This window comes from Ursus americanus, chromosome 2 (assembly GCF_024610735.1).
Source record: "Ursus americanus isolate L20-20 chromosome 2, mUrsAme1.1.p, whole genome shotgun sequence".
Classification (NCBI taxonomy): domain Eukaryota; kingdom Metazoa; phylum Chordata; class Mammalia; order Carnivora; family Ursidae; genus Ursus; species Ursus americanus.
The window spans coordinates 40,846,628-40,865,571 of NC_142128.1; the positions used below are offsets into that span (position 1 = coordinate 40,846,628).

The window sequence follows — 18,944 nt, forward strand, 5'->3', positions numbered from 1 at the left end:
CGCGGCCAGCGGAAGCAAAGGCGGACGCTCCCCGCCCCCGCGACCTCGGAACTCGCCAGCTTCCCCGCACCTGCCCCCGGCGTCGCAGCCCTGGGACCTCGGAGTCCTCCCCAGCGGGCCACCGCGGTACCCCGCCCCCCTCGGCAGCCCCTCGACCAGTCAGCGCGTAGCCTGCCTCGAGTAGGCACTCCCATTGGCTCCATGTCCTGCCCCTCAAACCTCTTGCGTCCAATCAGACCCAAGAGTGGAAAGAGAGCCTCGGGGCTGGGGAGGGGATGCCTCCGCAACTCACGGGCGGTCGGGTCACCGCTTTCCGGTTTTGTTTTCCAGCCTGTCGTGCGCTCCTCTGACACAAGTGACGGCAGGAAAACAGGCACTTCGTGTGCTCCGGTCACGCCCATCGCCGTCCTTCCCTGAAGAGTCCCCAAACTCTCAGGAAGATTTGCTGTCGCTAGGAGAAACTGAGGCAGAGAGGGCGAGGCTGCCTGTGCCTTCCTGAAGTCCGGTTTGCGGACGCCTAGGCTCCCAACCCCCAGCTCGCAGGTGCAGGCCCCCGCCGTGGCTCCCGGCCAGGGGCAACCCACTTTGCACTCCCGGTGTCAGGCTGGGGGCGGGGCTTGGCTGGGCCGGTCCAGGATGCGAGATCCTGGAGGGAAGAGGGGCGGCGGTGTTCCCGGCGGCCCGCGGGCTGGGCCGGCTTGGCAGGGCTGTGCTCTTCGGAACGGGCAAGGCGGCGGTGGGCCCGTTCGTCTGAAGCAGAGATAAGGCCGGAGGCGAGATTGCCGGGTGAGGAAGGAGGGTGATGGGAGACACTCGGGTGGCAGGTGAGGAAGGGGGAACCCAGCAGCTGCGTGGGGAGGGTGCTCTCATCCTCCCGCAACTCTCCCTGCAGAATGGACTTCCGAACCCCCGACCTGCTGGATGTGTGGCTGGAGCCCCCAGAAGAGGTTTCCACAGGAGCCTTCCTGGAGCTGGGACTGCACTGCCCCCCTCCAGAGGTCCCAGGGACTAAGCTCCAAGAACAGGGGCTTCGAGGCTGGGGGCCCAGCGGCAGCCGTGGCTGTGTGAGTGAGGAACGCAGGTGGGGGTGGGCCGACACAGCTGTGAGGAGAGACATCTGGACACCAAGCCCCTAAGAGGGACAGGAGTTGTAACTACCCCCATGTCCAAGGACACAGGGACTGAAGTTGAAGCGGGACGGATCTGGGTCTGATGTCAGGTAGCTCTCCAGAACTCCTCTCTGTACGCATACACGCTCTCTTGTGCTGTAGGGCCTTCGAGAGAGTGAGCCTGAAGATTTCCTGAAGCTTCTCATTGATCCCAATGAGGTGTACTGCTCCGAAGCATCTCCTGGCAGTGACAGCGGGATCTCCGAGGACCCTGGCCATCCAGACAGTCCTGCCCCCAAAGCACCCAGTTCCCCTGCTCTCTATGAGGTTGTCTATGAGGCAGGGGGCCTGGAGAGGGTGCAAGGGGAAGCTGGGCCAGCTGTAGGGCTCATCTCTCTCCAGCTAGGTCAGTGTTCTTTGTGGGAAGGGGACAGTGGCCTTTCAGGTCCAGCCCTGGTCCTGGGACTAAAGGGTTTCCTCAACCTGTGCCTCTCCCCAGGCCCTGCTGCCATTAGGGTATACCCTTCATCTCCTTTCTCCTAGCCACCTGTGTCTCCCTCAGATCAGCGGAGCCCACGACTTATGGTGCCTGATGCCTGCACGGTCCGCGAGCTGCCCCTTGCTCACGCTCACACCCTGCCCAGAGAGGGCACTGTAAACCCAGTGCCTCCTGCGACCCTAGTGAGTCTTCAGTCAGCCAGATCCAGTACTCCTGGATACAGAGATATGTACCCACATAAATGGGGAAAGGGGTTGAGGGAGGGGGAAACTGATGCTAAACTCTTTGCCCCAATTTTGGGGGGCCTGAAGATCAGAGAGGCATGAGCAACTTTAAGAGCAGGAAAGGACAAGGGAGACAGAAGCCTTTAGAGGTAAGGTGGTGATGACTTAATTAAGGAGAAGGTAGGGTGAGGGAATCTGGGGATGGCCTGGGAGAAAGCCCAGACCTTGTGTGCAGTTTACTCAGCCACAGGTCAGGATATGGAGTGGGATGGGCTGCCTGGGAATCCATCCTGTTAGGAGGCACAGGGTGTAGGAGAAGCAACTGCACCTGTTTCCACTGGGACAACTGTGCGGCTGTGCCCACTGCCCAGGGGGTAACACCTCGGGTGCTTTTGGAAGGCTGGACTGCTTTCTGCGGGGGGGGGGGGGGGGGTGAGAAGAGGGTCTTGCTCAGGTCACTATTGACCCAACAGTCACTGGAAAGAACTGCTTGTGTGCAAAACATAGGGAAGAGGTTCTAGCCTTCCCGCCAGTTGAAGTTGGGACCCGAGTCCAAGCCAAGCAGCTCAGAATTGAGGGACCTTAAGAAGTCCAATGCTTCTAGGCTTGCATTCTCATCAAAACACTGGGGAGTTTGTGGCTTCAGGGGAGCAAGAAGGGATCATCAGGAAAAGGCAAGAAGACAAGAAATGGTTTGGCTAAAAGCCAAAGACCATCAGGAGCCAACAGCAGGAACAAATTCCTTTGAAGTCAAAGTGAAGCATAAGCATTTCAAAAAGGAGTATCAGAAAGGCAGGTTTACTCAGTTGACAGGCTCAGGTTCACCAGATGTCATCTACCTGCCCCACATACTGTGTTCCGAGAAGCCGCGGAGTCTGGTGGCCCTTGGGAGTTCTTTGAGAGGAGACAGAACTTCAGTCTTGAAAGTGGGGCTTGAAAGTGGGGCTCAGACCCTGAGGGAAAATGGGTCACTGCCTCCAGGGAGCTCCCTGAGGGTGACCCTGATGAGACAACGTGCTCTGCTCTGCCAAATTGAAGTTAACGGGTAAAAGTGAATCATTTGCTTGCTGTGAGATTAAGCAAACCCTGCCTTAGTGAGTTCCTCCCTGTCTTCAAATACCCTTAAGGTTTGGGGAGGTGTGGACCAGAACAAGCCCTCCCTAGTTTGCTCAGAGTGCCAAGGTCCTAAGTCTGGGGGCAAAGGATGTAACGCAAGCCCTCTTCTCTCCCTTCGCAGCCCCAGGAGGCCCCTTTGGCTTGGTCCAGAGCCTGTCTGAATGAAGGTCCCTTCCCTCACTTCATTTCGTGGTTACTTATTCCTTAGTGCAAATGGGAAACTCTCCCCAGAAGGCATGCAGGGGGAGTGGCCTTGGGTGATAGGAAAGGGAAGACCCTCTTCCCTCTGATCTCTCATCTATCTTCTCTGTTCTCCACCAGCTGCCCTGTCAAACCTTGTTCCTGACAGAGGAAGAGAAGCGTCTGCTGGGACAGGAAGGGGTTTCCCTGCCCACTCATCTGCCTCTCACCAAGGTAACATGCTTCCCCAAAGGGCGTCTCAACCCCAACCCAGTGGCCCCATCATGGCCTCTGAAAAGCCAGGATTACAGGGGCAAGTGGGGAGTTGAGGGAGGTTAAGGGCCCAGGACTGACACACCCTGGGCCCCTAGGCAGAGGAGAGGGCCCTCAAGAAGGTCAGGAGGAAGATCCGTAACAAGCAGTCAGCTCAGGACAGTCGGCGACGGAAGAAAGAGTACATCGACGGGCTAGAGAGTAGGTATGTCTGGAGTTACACGTCTGGCCCCCTGTGGGCCACGTCTGGGCCTCCTTCCTTACCAAGGCAGGCAAGGTCAGGGACCACCTGATTGCAGACTGTCCTGCCTTTCCACACTCCCTAGGGCGGCTGCCTGTTCTGCACAGAACCAGGAACTACAGAAAAAAGTCCAGGAGCTGGAGAGACACAATATGTAAGTGAAAGCATAGTGTGCGCCTTGGGGGGAAAGGCGTGTGGCACACACGGGCACCAATCCTGGGCCCCGGCTCCCAGGACAGCTGACTCTTCATTCCTCCTTCCCCAGCTCCCTGGTAACTCAGCTCCGCCAGCTGCAGATGCTCATTGCCCAAACCTCCAACAAAGCTGCCCAGACCAGCACTTGTGTTCTGGTACTATCTCCTTCCCATCTCCTCCCACTTCCACCGATACCCCTACTCCGTACCATACCCACCTTCCGATCCCTGATGACTCCAACTGCCCTCTGTTCATGCTGCCCTTGGGTCCCTTCCTTTAGCGTCCCCACAGCCCAAGTGTCCTTTTGCTTTCTCTAGATCCTTCTTTTTTCTCTGGCTCTCATCATCCTGCCCAGTGTCAGCCCCTTGCAGGGTCTCCGGGAAGCTGGGACTGAGGATCACCAGCCGCATGGAGGTGAGGCAGGGGCAGCGTGGGGCTCTGTTTTTCGGGGTAGTCAAGAGGTGGGAGGGAGGTCCTGTCCTGTCTAGGATGCCCCACCCAAGGCAGCACCCTATTACTGCCCTTTCTCTTTCACCCCACAGTGATTTCCAGAAATATCCTGACTCACAAGGACATGACAGAAAATTTGGAGACCACAGTGGTACAGTCCAGACTGGAGGGGCCACCTAGGGCCAAGGATGTAAATGGCTCAACAAGGACCCTGCTTGAGAAGATGGGAGGCAAGACAGGCTCCAGTGGGCATATCAGAACGGTCCTGCATGCAGATGAGATGTGAGCTGGAACATTTTCCAGCCCACTTCCCAACTGCAATAAGGAATCCAGGATCCCCCATGGCTCTGGTTCCCCCCTGGGATTCCCATTCAGAGTTCTTTGGCCTCAGGGGTTTGAATCATTTCAGGACACCCTAAGTGTCTGTACCCTGAGGCCCAGGCTACATGAGGAGGCGTTTCAGGCACTTTTGTTATACATCTGCAATTTTATTTTTTCTTTGGGGTTAGGGTTGGGGGAAAACAGAGGTTTTGGTTTATTGAGAAATAAACTTTTTTGCTGAAATTATATCCTGAAAATTTTAAGTAAGTACCAGAAGAAGGGGAAGATAGGTAGTTGGTAAACTGGGGTCTAAAGTTGCTATCCCATTTCTGCCACCAGGACTTCCTGTCCCAAACCAAATTATAATAGAGAAGAAAATTCTACATTTTGCTTATTAATGATCTAGACAAGACACAGAGAAGGAGGTGCCACCACAAGTTCCCAAGAACGAAGGGCACGCGTCCGTTCATCCTGCTGTGTCTGAGGTACAATCCCTAAGACCCCTATCAAAGAGTGGAAGGTAGCTATATGGACTCGATTTGCTTCCGGACCTTTTCCAGAGCTTTTCTGTCCAACTGTCGCTGACGAACGATGACAAGGCAAGCGAAGACCAAGGCCACACCCACGATGGCCCCTTCGAATTTCCAGAATAAGTGTTGTTCCATCAGAGCTGAGCGGCAGCTAAGAGTAGGAAGAAACAGTTATTTCCAGGGAAGGCTGGACCACCTCTCCCTCCAATCTCCCTTCTAGTGAAGCCTAACCAAGATGCATCTGAGGGGAAAAAAGGAAGCCACAGTCAGCCTTCTAACAGGTTTACCCTACACAAATTCCACTCAAATATATCATTTCTAATGAGGTAAACAGAGCTGGTATTAACCAATTCTACTAATGAGAAAATAAGACCAATGATACAGTGCTGAGAAGTAGAGCTGGAAGTTGGGTTCAAATACTTTGATTCCCCCCTCTTCCAATATGCCACGCTACCTCCAGACAGAAAGATGCGGGGCTATTGGTCTGCCTAAAATCACAAGAACAAAAGAGGTGATTTAGTAGGTTTCAAGATGAGAAACAACACTTACCTTTTGAATTCATTCCTCTTCGATGAGCTGCATGTGATTTTCTCCACGTACCCTGTGGAACCACACTCAGGGGTGGTTTTCTGTCAGGAGAAAAAGACCAAAGCACATGTCAGAAAAGGACAGCAAAAGCAGAAAGACTGCCATTCAGAAGGGGCGAGCGCCTAATTGCTATGGCTCAGAGCTGATGGGCAACAGAGAACCAACAAAGAGTTCTAATGGAGAGGGTGGATGTATTGGTTGCCTGATAATAAACATACTGGAAAGAACACTTCAGAGGCAATAGTCTAAGAGAGACAGGGACAGGTTCCAGAGCCTACTGGATTAAAAATGATCATGACTGGGGTGCCTGGCTGGCTCAGTCAGCACATGACTCTTAATCTCATGGTTATGAGCTCCAGCCCCACATTGGTGTAGAGCTTACTTAAAAATAAAATCTTTAGGGGCAACTGGGTGGCTCAGTCGGTTGGGCATCTGCCTTCGGTGCAGGTCAGGATCCCAGGGTCCGGGGATTGAGCCCCACTCGGGTTCCCTGCTGGCTGGGGAGACTACTTCTCCCTCTCCCTTTGCCCAGCCTCCTCCCCGCCCCGGATTGTGCGAAAGCTCTCTTGCAAATAAAATCTAAAACAAGACAAAAAACCCATTTGTAATAATTACAGATTTTTAAAAAACCTTTAAAGATTTAGATAGAGTAAGGGCACACGAGCCAGGGGAGTGAGAGAGAGAGGGAGAATGTCAAGCATGAGCCCAGAGCCCCACAATAAGGGACACGACCCTGAGATCACCACCCAAGCGAAGTCAAGGAGGCTCAACTGACTGAGCCATCCAGACGCCCCTAAAAATAAGATTTTTTTTTTTAAATGAACATGATTATTAGCCAAATATTACCATTAACTTAGGAAAGGGCACATTTTCAGAAGAAAAACAAGTTCAGATGTGAACATACACTGAGACTGCAAGGAAAAATACAAAAAGACGATGCAACGGCGCACTTAAACTGAGTAGATGTAACCAAAACGGGAGACAGAATAAATACTCACAGCCTGAAAATTAGAACACGGAGCACATTCTTCTGCCACCACAAACTCTTCCACCAGCCAGCACGGCAAATTTGAGGTACTCACTAAAAAGGGAGAGAAATGCCAGCCCCAGACCTCATTCAGAAAATATTTCTCCCGAAGGTGCTGCCCATTCAACTTCCCAGCACAGCTGAACGCCCTCCTGCCACGTGGCGCCACCCTTTCCCACCTGTGCTCCGGGTAAATGGGAGGACGTCAAAAGAAAACACTATGGGGGTGTCGGGTTACCACACCATCACCCACCTGACAGCTTCTCCGCCCGCTCAGGAGCCTCGGCTTGGCTGCAGCCGGAGGGAGGAGGGTGGGGGGTGGGGAGGCACAAATCAGAAGCCAGAAAACAGGGAACTTCCCACCTCCGCGGTGCAGGCTCTCTCACTCCCTGCCCCCACCGCACCCCCCAGGGGCGGGGACGACCCGATCCTCCCGCCCCTTCTTTTCCCCAGCCCTCAGCCTCTCCTCACCAGAGCTTTAAGGTGAAAGCACAGAGCAACCAACAGAGGTGGCTGCCCTGGGGGAGGCCACCCCTTCCTCCGCCCGCAGGCATGGAGTGCTCAGGGTCGCGCCTGTCGGGACAGACGGACTTGCTTGACTGGCCTCGTGCCTCGGTCGGAGCGCTTACGCTGCAGCCCTCCGGGAGGTTCCAGGTCAGGGCTGCGGAATGCTGGGACTGCCTATCAGGGCAAAGGCATTACTGGGACGTCCCCATGGAGACGGCAAGAAAAGCCAACACGCATTTGTTGGACTGGGCTGTGAGCTCACTTCTTCGGACCCGCACGGCCTTCGGGAAAGGCCGCAGGGCGTACGGTTTAGCGCCCCGTCACCTCCGGCGCCGTCCCTGTAGCGGCCATCTTGCCCCGCGGAGGACGCCGGACCCGCGGGGGGCGGGGAGAGGCGCGGGGGAAATGCCGCGGCCGCGGGGGATGCCGGGACCCGGGAGGGGTCTAGCTGCTGGGCGGCTCGGCGCAGGCGCGTGAATGGCGGCCCGCTGCAGGCCGCGGGCTGGGTTGGGCTGGTGCTCCTTCCCGGGCGTTCGCTGGGACCGAGGCCGCCTGCGTGGCGCGAGGCGCCCGGGGCTGTCGCCCGTTGGCCCATTCTGGGCGAGGTGAGCAGCGACTCGGAAGGAACGGCCCGTCGCTGCCGCGGAAGACGCTGGAATTGCCCGTCAAGCCGCCGCCTGACCCCCTTCCTGCCCCGATGGTCACAGGAGGGAGGCGACCTTCTCCTCCCGAGGCGCGGCGTCGCCTTCTCGCGAGCTCACTTACTTTTGAGTAATTGTTTTGCGCAATCGCTGCGCCCCGCGCGGGGCCTGAGCTCAGACCCCGAGGCGAGGAGCGCCCGCTCCCCCGGCCGAGCGGCCGGCGCCCTGGTCCCGCTGGCTCGGGACTGCCTCCCGGGACCGGTGCTCTGGGGAGAGCCTCGGACCTCCGCGCCCCGGCTCCCGCCCGTGGGAGAACCGTTGGCGCCGTGTGAGGAGCATGGGGCTGGGAGTCCCAGGAAGAGTCAAGGCGGGACTGCGGGCGCTGTCCGCCTCACCGTAGGCTCTAAAGTGGAAACGTGAACGTGCAGTTTCCAGGGTTTTTTGGCGAGATGCGGACGAAATGTGGAGTAAAGTGTTTCCTTCATCCTCTAATTGCATGGGGTCCCATTACTATCCTACTTTTTAAATTCAGCTTTTAGGTAATTTTGGTCTTCAGTTATCCGGAAGAGTCGGGTATTGTCCCTATTTTGTGAATAAGCTCAGAGTATAAGTGACTTCCGAGGTCACCCAGCGAATGAGTGGGAGAGCCCAGACGTTCCCTTCCAAGGCCAGATGCACCCCTGCTTTCCACCCCCATGCAGTTAAACTTCCCTACGGAGGTACCTACAAGGCAGAGACCGGGCCCGCACTCTGGGTTTATGCTTAACTGCCTGGTACTAGTCACTATCGAACTCTGCCCGTATTTTCCTCCTAATTTTACATATAGGTAGGTTTACAGCCTCCCAATCAGACCGCGTGAGTTCAAGGAGGTACTTAAATTCATATAAATATGGTCACTAGTAGTAATCTGTCCCCACTTCTCAAGATGAAAGGGCTTGTCCCCAGACGTTTTTGTTAACCCTACCCCACATTGTCCTGTTCCCAAGAAGTCTTCCTAGCCTAAGTACAACAGCTGCCTCCTCCACCCCACAGCCCTAAGGACTACAGCACTTCACTTTAGGATTAAGAGTATAACCAGTGCTATGTCCCATAAATTCTGTCTTCCCATCAGATGTAGAGCCGGCCCCTCAAGAGCAGGAACAATCAGACTGTGGAAAGATCATTAGATGGGAGCTGAGACTGAGCTTTAGTTTTCTTGTGACTATTTGCTCGTTCCTTTAAGTTACTACTGTTCGCGCATGTCAGTAGGTGTATGTTACAGGAAGTAGGTGTGAGTATTTTCCAGTACCTTTTAGCTATTAGGAAAGTTTGGCTGAAATCTTCTAAAATCCTGTTACTCCTTATCAAACCTGACCACATCTCTTGACAAGCTGTGAGAGTCTTAAGCTCTCACTTCCAATAGCACCAAGCAACTGAGTACGTCCCTACGCTTAAACTGGATTTTAAAACCTCTGCTCTGGGGTGTGATGAAGAGGTCAGTCAGTGTTCTTCCTGGGATTCACAGAATGCAAGTCTTTCCTCATGACCTTGAGCAAAGCACACCAGCTGGGCTGTTGACTACAGAGCCGGGGCCTGATCTTTACGCCATAGAAGTTTGGTACTTAATACATGTATTCAATCATTTCACAGTTCTCCCAGCATGGTCAGGCTTTTTCCTGGTGTTGTCTTTTACCAACAAACAGCAGCACGGAAAGCTTTGCTGCTGACCACATGTTGTGCCATCCATTTCCATGCCACAGGCATGGGGATTTCTGAAGTGCCTTGAACTTCCTATCTGTAAATTAAACTTCTAATAGTATTTTGCGTAAGCCAAATGTGACACTTTCATTAATCCTGATAAACGGTCGTCTATGAGATAATTTTGCTGTTTAGAAACTATTGTGCCAGGGTTCAACGTGGCTGTGTATGTTCATGGGCACTGTGTGTCAAGTCTGAGTTTTTGGGTGGTGGTTCTTTTGCATGCCAGTAGGTTTGCCTCTTTGTTATTCATTACTTAGGAGCTGTTTTGTTAAAATTTTCTTGTCTTTCTTGTAAGTTCCACCCAAACTTGACCATTGTGTTTGGCACATACTAAATGTTCAATAAAGATTTATGACTGGGGCGCCTGGGTGGCTCAGTTGGTTAAGCATCTGCCTTTGGCTCAGGTCATGATCCGGGAGCCCCATGTAAGGTTCCCTGCTCAGCGGGGAGTCTGCTCCCCCCACCCCCCGTGCCCTTGTGCGCGCGTTCTCTCTCTCAAATAAATAATTAAATACTTAAAAAAAATATTTATGACTAAATGAACCTCTTCTGTGTCTCATTTTCCTCATCTATAGAAGTGGAAAATAATGCCTACCAGCTACCTAAAAGGATTGCTGGCGGAATCAGAGGTGCTTGAAGAAATCACAGGATAAACAATACCAGGTCCTGTTATTGCCTTGAGTCTAGGGCTGTCACTCCCCTGGGAAGGCCTAAGAAGAGTCCTCTGGAAACCAGGCAGGGCTCTGTCCATAGGATCCTCTAACCCCATAATGGAAAGAGGATGTCCAGACCTCCAGGTTCAGAGAACCTCCTTGTTCTTTTCCTCATCCATGTAGGGACAGGTCCTGGTGTCACAGGAACCCAGCCTGATTCTGGCAGCCCAACCACCTTAGAGGCAGGAATTAGGTTTGATGATGAAAGTCACCCAATCCAGGGACCTTTATGTGGGTGGTGGCCTTTCATACTGAGCAAGACCACACAGGGTCAGGCCTACAGAGGGGGTGCTGAGCCAACTCTCACACAACCCTAAAACCTGATCCAGTAACAACAAATCAACTGTTTATTTACATTTATGTCTGCCCTAGAAGCCCAGGGAAGGTCTGACACCCAGAGCTGGTTCTTTCCTGCCGCCCTCACCTCCTTTTACTCCCTCGCCTTTCTCTCTCTCCTCCTTGCCTCTCCTTCCCTCTCTAGTCTACCTCCTTACCATCTCTCGCCTTCGTGTTCTCCATTTGCTCCCTACTCTTCCACCATCTACCTACCTCTAGCCCTTCCAAGTCCCACGTGCTGTTTCTCCCCTGCCCACCCTCAGCCCTGCCTCCCTCAGGGTCAGCCTCCGGGCCTAGGGTCCTCAGCCGAGGGAGCACTTGCTGGTGTTCTTCTTGTCACAAGCTTTCAGGTCAGTGCCGGGGGGCTTGTGGCTGTTTCCCTAGAGGTGGAAGGGCACCGGGATCAGGGTGACAATGGCTGGCTGGGGTCTGAGACTGTACATTGTTTGAAGGGGATCCACCCTTGGGGGGTCTTAGCACTACTCCCCTCCCGAGGTTTCACTCCTGACACATACACACAGCTGTGCCCAGGCCAGCAAAACCAACTCACCGATCTCCGGCCTCCTGACTTGAGCAAGATGTCCCGGGCCAGGGAACTGAAAGCCTGACGGGGAAAGGAGTGAGTTCTCAGAACAGGCTGGAGGGGAGGTTGGACTTGCTGTCCAACAGCCATCTCAGGAGTGGGGGTGGGCATGGGGATGTGTCTCACCTCATCCACATTTGTGCTGGACTTGGCACTTGTCTCGAAGAATCGGATCCCATGCTCCCGAGCAAGCTGTGGGGTGGAGGGAGAAGAAGAGAGGTGGGTAAAGGGTGGCAGCCCTCTGGAATCCAACTTCGTCTCGGCCTGGCCCTCACCTTAACAGCCTGCTCCTTCTGCACCTTCCTCTTGGCCTCCATGTCACACTTGTTCCCCAGCAGCAGGCGCTCCACCCCAGCTGAGGCATTCTGGCAGCAAAAGGGCAGGAGGAGTAAAGTTGGGTCCTGCTCACCTTCATTGTCCCCTCACCCTCCAGGTTCTACCTAGTCTCCCTTCTCTTCAGGAGGGTCTTTACCTCTTTGATGCTTTTCATCCAGTTCTGAATATTCTCGAAGGATTTCTCATCTGTGATGTCATATACTAGGATAATGCCCTGGGGGATGGCAAGGGTTCACCATGGAGCCTTGGGCCACATTCCCCCATTTTGGCTTCCTGCTCCTTTAAGTGACCCTGCAAATTCTACCCATGAATCTACCCCATTAGTCCATGTGGGGCCCTCCCCCTCCCACACTGTGCCCCCTCCCATTTTCCTGCCCAACCCCTGCCCCTGGGTACTCATAAACCTCCACTCTATTGCCTCATCCCTTGTCCAGACCCACACCTCGTACCATGGCTCCACGGTAATAGGCAGTAGTTATTGTCTTGAATCGCTCTTGGCCAGCTGTGTCCCTGAAGAAGTGGAATATTTTGTGGGGCAGGAGAGAGGGAATGCTTCTCCAAAGAGAGAATTCCCCCTGCTAAGAATTTAGCTCTTGCAACAGGGTGGGGCTGAAAGGAACAGAATCAGAAAACAGTAAAGGGGAAAAAGGAGTAGGATGGCTGGGAGGTGACACAGACCTAAGGAACAAGGTCTCTCAGGTATATTTGCTGAACGTTTACTCTGTGCCAAGCTCCATCTTCACCCTACCCGTGTAAGACACGTTTTATGGTCCCTGTTTTACAAATGAGGACAGAGATTTGAAGAGGCAGGTCATTCTGCAGCAGAACCAGAATTCAAACCACATCTGCTCTCATCTGTTGCCTCCTGAAGCTTCTTCAAGTCAGCAGCCACTCCCACACCTTCAGAGTCTCTAGCTTCCTAGGACAGGAGAGCCCTCTACCCCCGGCTTTCTGGGTTCCCCGGAATTCAGAGACAGCACAGACTGAAAGTCTCAATTCTGCTACTTGCTGTATACCTGCTTTAATGCCATTTCCACATGACAGCCCTGCAGACATTTACGGTCAAGTTCAGAGAATGCTCTGGAGCCGGGAGAGGCAAAAAGAGTTACAAAAAAGCTGAAAATAGATGAGGGAACTGGAAGAGAGATGGAAGGACGACGTCTGAGTGAGGTGACAGGAAGTGGCCTGGGAGAAGTACCGGAAGGAGCGGTGGGGAGAAGGAGATAAGCAGCAAAATGGGAGGGAAACGGTGCTAAGAGGTGAATGAGGGAATGTGCCCAGCAGTCCTGAGGGTTCACTCACCAGACCTGCAATTTGATCTTCTTCCCCTCTACATCCACAGTTCGGATCTTGAAGTCAATTCCTAGGAGGGCAGTGCACACACTGAAGTTGAGACCATGTGGGCATGTAGGGTGTGCGAAGGGAGACACGGGAATGGAGCAGCAGCAGCGCTAGGAACTCTACAGGGGTGCACTTGGGAAGCAACCTTGTTGCAAGAGCAAGACAGAATTTTCTCAAAGCTGTATTTGTATAGGAAACACATTCTTTTTACTAAGATGTTACCGATCGGGGAGGGGGAGGTGATGGAAGTTCTACAGAGAGGTTTAAGGCACCTCTTGGGTCCACTCAGCCACACCAGCTGACAGATCCCTTAATTCAGTGTCCCCCTCAAAATATGACTCTCAGATTCCTCTTCCCTTCTGTTTTCCTAGAACCCTGAACTCTCTGTGTTCCAGCCACCCTCCAGCCCTGTAGCATAAAGAGCCAGGAAAGAGGTAGTTGATGCCAGTTCGTGTGAGTTAACAGCAGTCTGCGCTTGCAAGCAAGAATGAGTCCTCCTCAGACTGAACTAGGAGAGACAGGCATTTTCCTTCCCTTTTCCAACCAGAATTGTCTTGAGACTCCCCTTGTTTTATTTCCCAGGCCAGAGGAGATGAAGAAAGACAAGAAGGGAGGAGGGGAGGCAGTGTTCTTCGAAGAAACATGGGCACCTCCCCAGAGCCTGTTGGGAGCCCAGGAAGGAGGCTGAGTCACCAGGCTGACTCAGAGCCCCCAAAAGTCCCCCCACTTCCACCCTCCTTGCCTGGCTGACTGCATATTCGCCATCCCAGTCCTTGGGCCACCCTCCAGCACAGACAGCCACTCTGTTCCACCCTGCCCACCCCCATTAAGTTGAGGGGCAGGGAGACTGGGAAGTGGTAAGGTGGGGATGCAATGGGAGGATTTGGAACCCGCAAGACAGAAAGAAGCTAATGGAATTGGAAAGCATGTTCAGGGAGAGGGGGTACAGGAAATACAGAGAGGGTCAAGAGTTCTAGGTGGGTGGGGGTGGGGAGAGATGCACGGGAGGAAATAGAAAAGGATTCATGTGGATTTGGGGAGATGAGGGAGAAGGATGGTACCAGGAAAACGAGGGGCTGGCACATCGGAGAAGCTACCTGGAGGCCTCAGAGAAATGAGAGGTTGGGTACCATCGAGAGAGATGTGCGGGGGGATGGGTCTGAGACAGGGGCTGAGAGACTAGACTTTAGAAGACCGAAAAGTGGGGCCACTAGTAACCTGGGAGCCTGGGGGAGCTGGGGGTGTGAGGCAGGCCAGCCGGCTCACTGCCGAGGAGATGCAGGGGTGAGGGCCTGGAGGAGCCAGGCGTGTGGGACAGACAGGCCAGGGGGCTCAGCGCTGGTGGAGACGCAGGGGTGAGGGCCTGGAGGAGCCAGGCATGTGGGACAGACAGGCCAGCGGGCTCACCGCGGGTGGAGAAACAGGGGTGAGGGCCTGGGGGAGCCGGGGGTCTGGGGCACGGCCGGCGGGCTCACCGATGGTGGAGATGTAGGTGTTGTTGAAGCTGTCCTCTGCAAAGCGAATGATCAGACAAGTCTTGCCCACCCCCGAGTCCCCGATGAGCAGCAACTTGAAGAGGTGGTCGTAGGCTTTGGCCATGGCGGACACTGGGGAGCCGGGGGAGGCGCCGGTGGGCGGGACCGCAGGGCTGGCGGACGGAGCGGCCCGGAGCCCAGGCCAGGAAGTTTTCCTCCCTCTCCGCCCAGGCTCCGGGAAAGAGGGGAGGCGGCCCTGCCGTGGGCCCCACCCCCCTGGCCGCCCGCCCCTGCCCCCGGGACGGCTGGGCACCTCCCGCTCGCTCGCAGGCCGCGCCGGGGCGGCTGTGGGGAAGGGGGAGCCGCGGCCAGCCCCACGGTCCACCGACGGGGGCGCCTCAGGCACGCGGGCACAATCTGGGGGATGCAGGCTGAAGGCGGGGCCGGCACCGGGGGCTCACCACAACGAGGGGCTGAGCCAGGGGACCCCCGGTCCACTCAAGTGTGGACGCCTTCGGGGCACTTCTGGGCTCCGGGGTTCCCAGCGCTCAGGTCCCGCCCAGCTCCCTGGGAACGCGGCCGGGCGCCCCGGAGCACCAGCCGCTTGTGGGGTCGGTCTGCCCCCTGGTGGACGGCGTGAAAAGGAGGTGTCCTGCAGCCCCACGGGGCCCAAGACAGGGACACACATGTACACACACGGACACACCACACACATACACACACCATACACACCACGTACGACCTACAGGTATCACATACATACCACACCGCACACATACCACACGCACACCATGTACACACATACCTACATACCACACACACCACATACACAACATGCACACCACACACACACCACGTACACATACACACACCACAGATCACATACGACATACACGTATCACATACCTACCACACCACACACACCATGTATACACCATACACGTCCTACATATATCACACAATCATCACATCACACACCATCACACACCACTACCACACAATCACACCCCACCACACACCTACGTCACACCCACAGTACACACATCACCCCACCCCTACACACATCACACCACCCACACACACCCTTCCACCACCAGCCCACCCACACACACCCCATACCACACACCTCACCCCCTCACACTCCCGCCCACACACACATACATTCCCCACACCACAAACACGCTCTCTCTCTTTCACTGAGACACACTGGGGGGCTTTATTAGCAACAGTATTCAAATCTTCTGGGACCCTGTGTGTGATTTCTCTGACACGCCAGTTACAGGACCACAGAGATGGGGATTATAAGTGTCTGCTTTCGTTCCTTCGACGAGGTAATGGATCTTAAGACTGCCCGAGGCTGCCTCCTGACACCACACTGAAAGGGCTATGAAAAGGCAACGAAAAAGCTGAAGTATGGAAAACACAGCTATAGAGAAACGAGTTTATCTCTGCCTTTGGAAAAAAATTACTCAAACTATCTGCTTTTCTAACAGTGCGTCAGTAGACCTGTCCCTGTGTAGTGTACTGGTGAAAAGACACCTTGTGTCACTTCGCTCGTCCTTGTCATCTTCTGTGTCCATGCCTGCCCCTTCTGGAACACAGCTGTTCAACCCCCTTTTGTCCATTCTCTCCCCTCCCACTGCCTTCAAGCTGTATCACAAACCCTGACTCTTCTCTATTTCTCCTCAATGGTCAAACCATCTCCTACCAATCCTTTATTTATTTTTAAAAGATTTTATTTATCTATTTGACAGAGAGAGCACAAGCAGGGGGAGCAGGAGTGGGAGAAGCGGGCTCCTTGCCGAGCGGGGAGCCGGATGCGGGGCTCCATTCCCAGACCCTGGGATCCTGACCAGTGCAGAAGGCAGACGCTTAGCGCTCAACCACTGAGCCCCGCAGGCGCCCCCCCACCAATCTGTTAAGTTACTCTTCAACTTTCATGAACGGTTCTGATAAAAACCCATCAATTGTTTTTCCATGTTGCCTGTTCTGGACTCCTCGTCCCCAGAGCGTGGTGTGTGCGGTGCTCACCTCTCGGAACAGTACTTATGCTGGTGTACACCGGCTGTCACTGGACCTTAACCCCAGCACGCTCTGCCCTTAGCTCTCAGAGCCCTGGCAACCCCCTCACTCCTGGCAGGCTCGTCTGGCCTGGGTTTTTGTCTTCACAAGCTCTTCCATCAACCTAGAATGCTTTTCTCCCGGACTGCGGCATGGCTGACACCCCGGCTTTCAGATTTCAGCCTCAATGTTATTTCCTCAGGGGATCTTCTGGCCCCTCAGTGGTGTGCTGGACCGGTTCTTGCTGGTCATTAAGAACAACGCCGTGTTTAACGAGGTCACACCGGTAGTTTGAAACTGGCCACAGTGGAAATACTTACACCACTGAAATTAGCGAAGGCGAGTCAGGGCTCCAGGCCCGTTGTTCAACTTTCACCAGCACGCCCTGACTGGAACTCACATGCCTCTCCTTCGAGCCCAAGATGCCACGCGAGTCATCTTCGATCCTCCTGACAAAGGAACATTCTAAACGTTGGGTCCGACTGTAGCAGATGATGCTTCGGTCTTCACGTTTGCTTTCTTCTCGTTCCGTCAAGCGTGTCAGTGCTGCGAGGATTTGAAAGCTCGGGAAGTCCGCGCTGCTGCCGATGGGCGGGAAGGGCTGTGGGAATGTCAAGTGGCGCCGCCGCCTCGGACGGCGGGGCGGCAGGACTTCGGGCGGCTTCTTGGGCTGTGCGGGGCTTCTCTTTCCAGTGTCCGCCCGACACAGCGTGCGGAGCAGGCGCCACGCCGCCCACAGCGAGCACTACGTTGGCGTCTGATACCGTCATTAAAAGGAAAAGACTGGAAAGACGCAACAAAACTCAGCGGCGGCTAACCCTCGCAGTAGGCTCGGGATGCGAGAAATAGGAGGGCTTGTTTTTCCCGTTTTTACACTTCTGAGTTGTTAACTGGCAAGGTAAACCCACTGAAAAACAGCCAAGGAATCCGAGAAGTCCCGGGCACGGCTCGACCGCGCCGTCTTCCTCAGCGGACCTTATTAACACACTTTCACGTCGCGGCGCAGCAACCCCCGTCGGAAAGCGCACGTTAGAGGCGGTGCGCGGGCTCCGGCATGGCTGCCGAACGCGTGCGCGTCACTTCCGGCGGGCGGCGGATATAAGCGGCAGGATTTCCGCTTTCGCTCCTTTCCGGCGGTGACGACCTCCCTACGAGAACATGCCTGTGAGTTCCTCGGCCCGGGTCTCGGCGGATCCCTCGCCTCCCGCGCGCGCGCGCGCGCGCCCCTCCGTCGGGTGCGGGCCGCGGGGGCCGGCCGCGGGCTTCGGACCTCGGGCGGCGGGCGCGGGGGCGGGCGGCGCGCGGCCCGGGGCCCGGGGCGGGGGTAAGATGGCGGCCCCGCTGCGGACGCCGGGCGGCGCGGGCTGTTGCTGCCGCTGCTGTCGCTGCCGCCCGGGGCCTCCGCCGCCCTGACCGTGCCTGTCTGCCCCTCGTAGCTCGCGAAGGACCTCCTGCACCCGTCCCCGGAAGAGGAGAAGAGGAAGCACAAGAAGAAGCGCCTGGTGCAGAGCCCCAACTCCTACTTCATGGACGTGAAGTGCCCGGGTGAGGGGCGCCGCCCGGGGGGACGACGACGACTGGTGGGGGGAGTGAGGGTCTGGAGACGGCAGGGGGGGTTGGATCCCGGAGGAGACAGTGGGCCGGCCCGGGGGAGGGGCTCGGCGGGCCGGGCTGCTTCCGAGCGGGCTCGAACGTGCATGTGGATCCGGCCCGTCCCGTCTAGCGGGGACGGTGCATTTTGAGGTGACGGAACGTCCCTGTCCTGACAGTTAACGCATGCGGGCCTGCGCTCGAGCGAAGAAAGGCGTGGAAAGGTCCTAACTCCCTGCTTCTTGATGTTTCTTCTCAGGATGCTACAAAATCACCACCGTCTTTAGCCACGCACAAACGGTAGTTTTGTGTGTCGGCTGCTCCACTGTCCTCTGCCAGCCCACAGGAGGAAAAGCAAGGCTTACAGAAGGTGAGCGGATGAACGAACGTTGTCATTTTGAACTTTGAATTTTGTAGCGAGAGGGATCGTGTGTCAGTTATCTAACTGCCTCGTAAAGAAAGTCATTCGTCCACCTCCTCTCAAAAAGTATTACGAGAAACCACATATTTCTGTTTCAAAACACTGAGGTCTAAAGTTGAGGAGGAGGGGTAATAAAAGGGTCGTTTGAGCTAACGATAGTAAGTTTCTTAAACAACTGAAGTGGTAGCTACAGGTTTAGAGGAAAGTAAACATGTAGCTTTCTTGTGGGTGGATCATCAGGCATGCCCTTGTTTTGTGGGGGTGGGGCAGGATAAGTAGACCGTTGTGGGTTAATCTCTGAACTTTTTTCTTCCAGGATGCTCCTTCAGGCGGAAGCAGCACTAAAAGCACCCTAAATGAAGATGAGTGGGACACTATCCCAATAAACAGATTTTGGATACATCCTGTTTATTGTCTTTGTTTTACTGCTAGGAAGTTCCTACCTCA

General features: G+C 55.0%; 4 protein-coding genes across 6 annotated transcripts; 2 read left to right on the forward strand and 2 right to left on the reverse strand.

Moving 5' to 3' along the window:
* Positions 1–253: 253 nt before the first annotated feature.
* CREB3L4 (cAMP responsive element binding protein 3 like 4) lies at positions 254–4,608 on the forward strand. Of its 3 annotated transcripts, none has more exons than XM_045784064.2 (10): positions 254–786; positions 893–1,064; positions 1,272–1,515; positions 1,672–1,790; positions 3,270–3,362; positions 3,500–3,606; positions 3,728–3,796; positions 3,908–3,992; positions 4,155–4,251; positions 4,380–4,608. In XM_045784064.2, the coding sequence occupies exons 2-10, from the start codon at positions 894–896 to the stop codon at positions 4,571–4,573; spliced, it is 1,179 nt and encodes a 392-aa protein (XP_045640020.2). In that variant the 5' UTR covers positions 254–786; position 893; the 3' UTR covers positions 4,574–4,608. The 3 variants fall into 3 exon arrangements, with proteins under 3 accessions (XP_045640020.2, XP_045640021.2, XP_087710688.1); XM_045784065.2 differs by having other exon boundaries at positions 254–543; XM_087854562.1 differs by lacking the exon at positions 1,272–1,515 and having other exon boundaries at positions 255–786; positions 1,653–1,790.
* A 146-nt stretch (positions 4,609–4,754) lies between these two features.
* Positions 4,755–7,652, reverse strand: JTB (jumping translocation breakpoint). The gene is made up of 6 exons (XM_045784067.2): positions 7,523–7,652; positions 7,225–7,434; positions 7,007–7,044; positions 6,725–6,807; positions 5,688–5,767; positions 4,755–5,289 (listed from the first exon to the last, which is right to left on the reverse strand). Exons 2-6 carry the CDS (start codon positions 7,305–7,307, stop codon positions 5,133–5,135), a joined length of 441 nt encoding a protein of 146 aa, XP_045640023.1. The 5' UTR covers positions 7,308–7,434; positions 7,523–7,652; the 3' UTR covers positions 4,755–5,132.
* Positions 7,653–10,678: 3,026 nt separating this feature from the next.
* RAB13 (RAB13, member RAS oncogene family) lies at positions 10,679–14,681 on the reverse strand. Its single transcript, XM_045784522.2, has 8 exons — positions 14,426–14,681; positions 12,912–12,972; positions 12,059–12,119; positions 11,746–11,823; positions 11,549–11,638; positions 11,400–11,465; positions 11,241–11,294; positions 10,679–11,070 (listed from the first exon to the last, which is right to left on the reverse strand). Exons 1-8 carry the CDS (start codon positions 14,547–14,549, stop codon positions 10,993–10,995), a joined length of 612 nt encoding a protein of 203 aa, XP_045640478.1. The 5' UTR covers positions 14,550–14,681; the 3' UTR covers positions 10,679–10,992.
* A 2,819-nt stretch (positions 14,682–17,500) lies between these two features.
* Positions 17,501–18,899, forward strand: RPS27 (ribosomal protein S27). The gene is made up of 4 exons (XM_045784444.2): positions 17,501–17,650; positions 17,923–18,031; positions 18,336–18,446; positions 18,814–18,899. The coding sequence occupies exons 1-4, from the start codon at positions 17,645–17,647 to the stop codon at positions 18,840–18,842; spliced, it is 255 nt and encodes an 84-aa protein (XP_045640400.1). The 5' UTR covers positions 17,501–17,644; the 3' UTR covers positions 18,843–18,899.
* The last annotated feature ends 45 nt before the right edge of the window (positions 18,900–18,944 follow it).

Coding starts and splice junctions, on each gene's coding strand:
- CREB3L4 (XM_045784064.2), top strand. CDS start 894: ATGGACTTCCGAACCCCCGACCTGCTGGATGTGTGGCTGGAGCCCCCA. Junction 1,065..1,271: donor CCAGCGGCAGCCGTGGCTGT/GTGAGTGAGGAA, acceptor CTTGTGCTGTAG/GGCCTTCGAGAGAGTGAGCC. Junction 1,516..1,671: donor GCTCATCTCTCTCCAGCTAG/GTCAGTGTTCTT, acceptor TGTCTCCCTCAG/ATCAGCGGAGCCCACGACTT.
- JTB (XM_045784067.2), bottom strand. CDS start 7,307: ATGCCTGCGGGCGGAGGAAGGGGTGGCCTCCCCCAGGGCAGCCACCTC. Junction 5,768..6,724: donor CGTGTTCTAATTTTCAGGCT/GTGAGTATTTAT, acceptor TTCTCCTGACAG/AAAACCACCCCTGAGTGTGG. Junction 5,290..5,687: donor AAGAGGAATGAATTCAAAAG/GTAAGTGTTGTT, acceptor TCCTACTCTTAG/CTGCCGCTCAGCTCTGATGG.
- RAB13 (XM_045784522.2), bottom strand. CDS start 14,549: ATGGCCAAAGCCTACGACCACCTCTTCAAGTTGCTGCTCATCGGGGAC. Junction 12,973..14,425: donor CACCTACATCTCCACCATCG/GTGAGCCCGCCG, acceptor CTGCCCTCCTAG/GAATTGACTTCAAGATCCGA. Junction 11,824..12,058: donor CCTATTACCGTGGAGCCATG/GTACGAGGTGTG, acceptor GCCATCCCCCAG/GGCATTATCCTAGTATATGA.
- RPS27 (XM_045784444.2), top strand. Junction 18,032..18,335: donor CATGGACGTGAAGTGCCCGG/GTGAGGGGCGCC, acceptor GTTTCTTCTCAG/GATGCTACAAAATCACCACC. Junction 18,447..18,813: donor AAAAGCAAGGCTTACAGAAG/GTGAGCGGATGA, acceptor TTTTTCTTCCAG/GATGCTCCTTCAGGCGGAAG.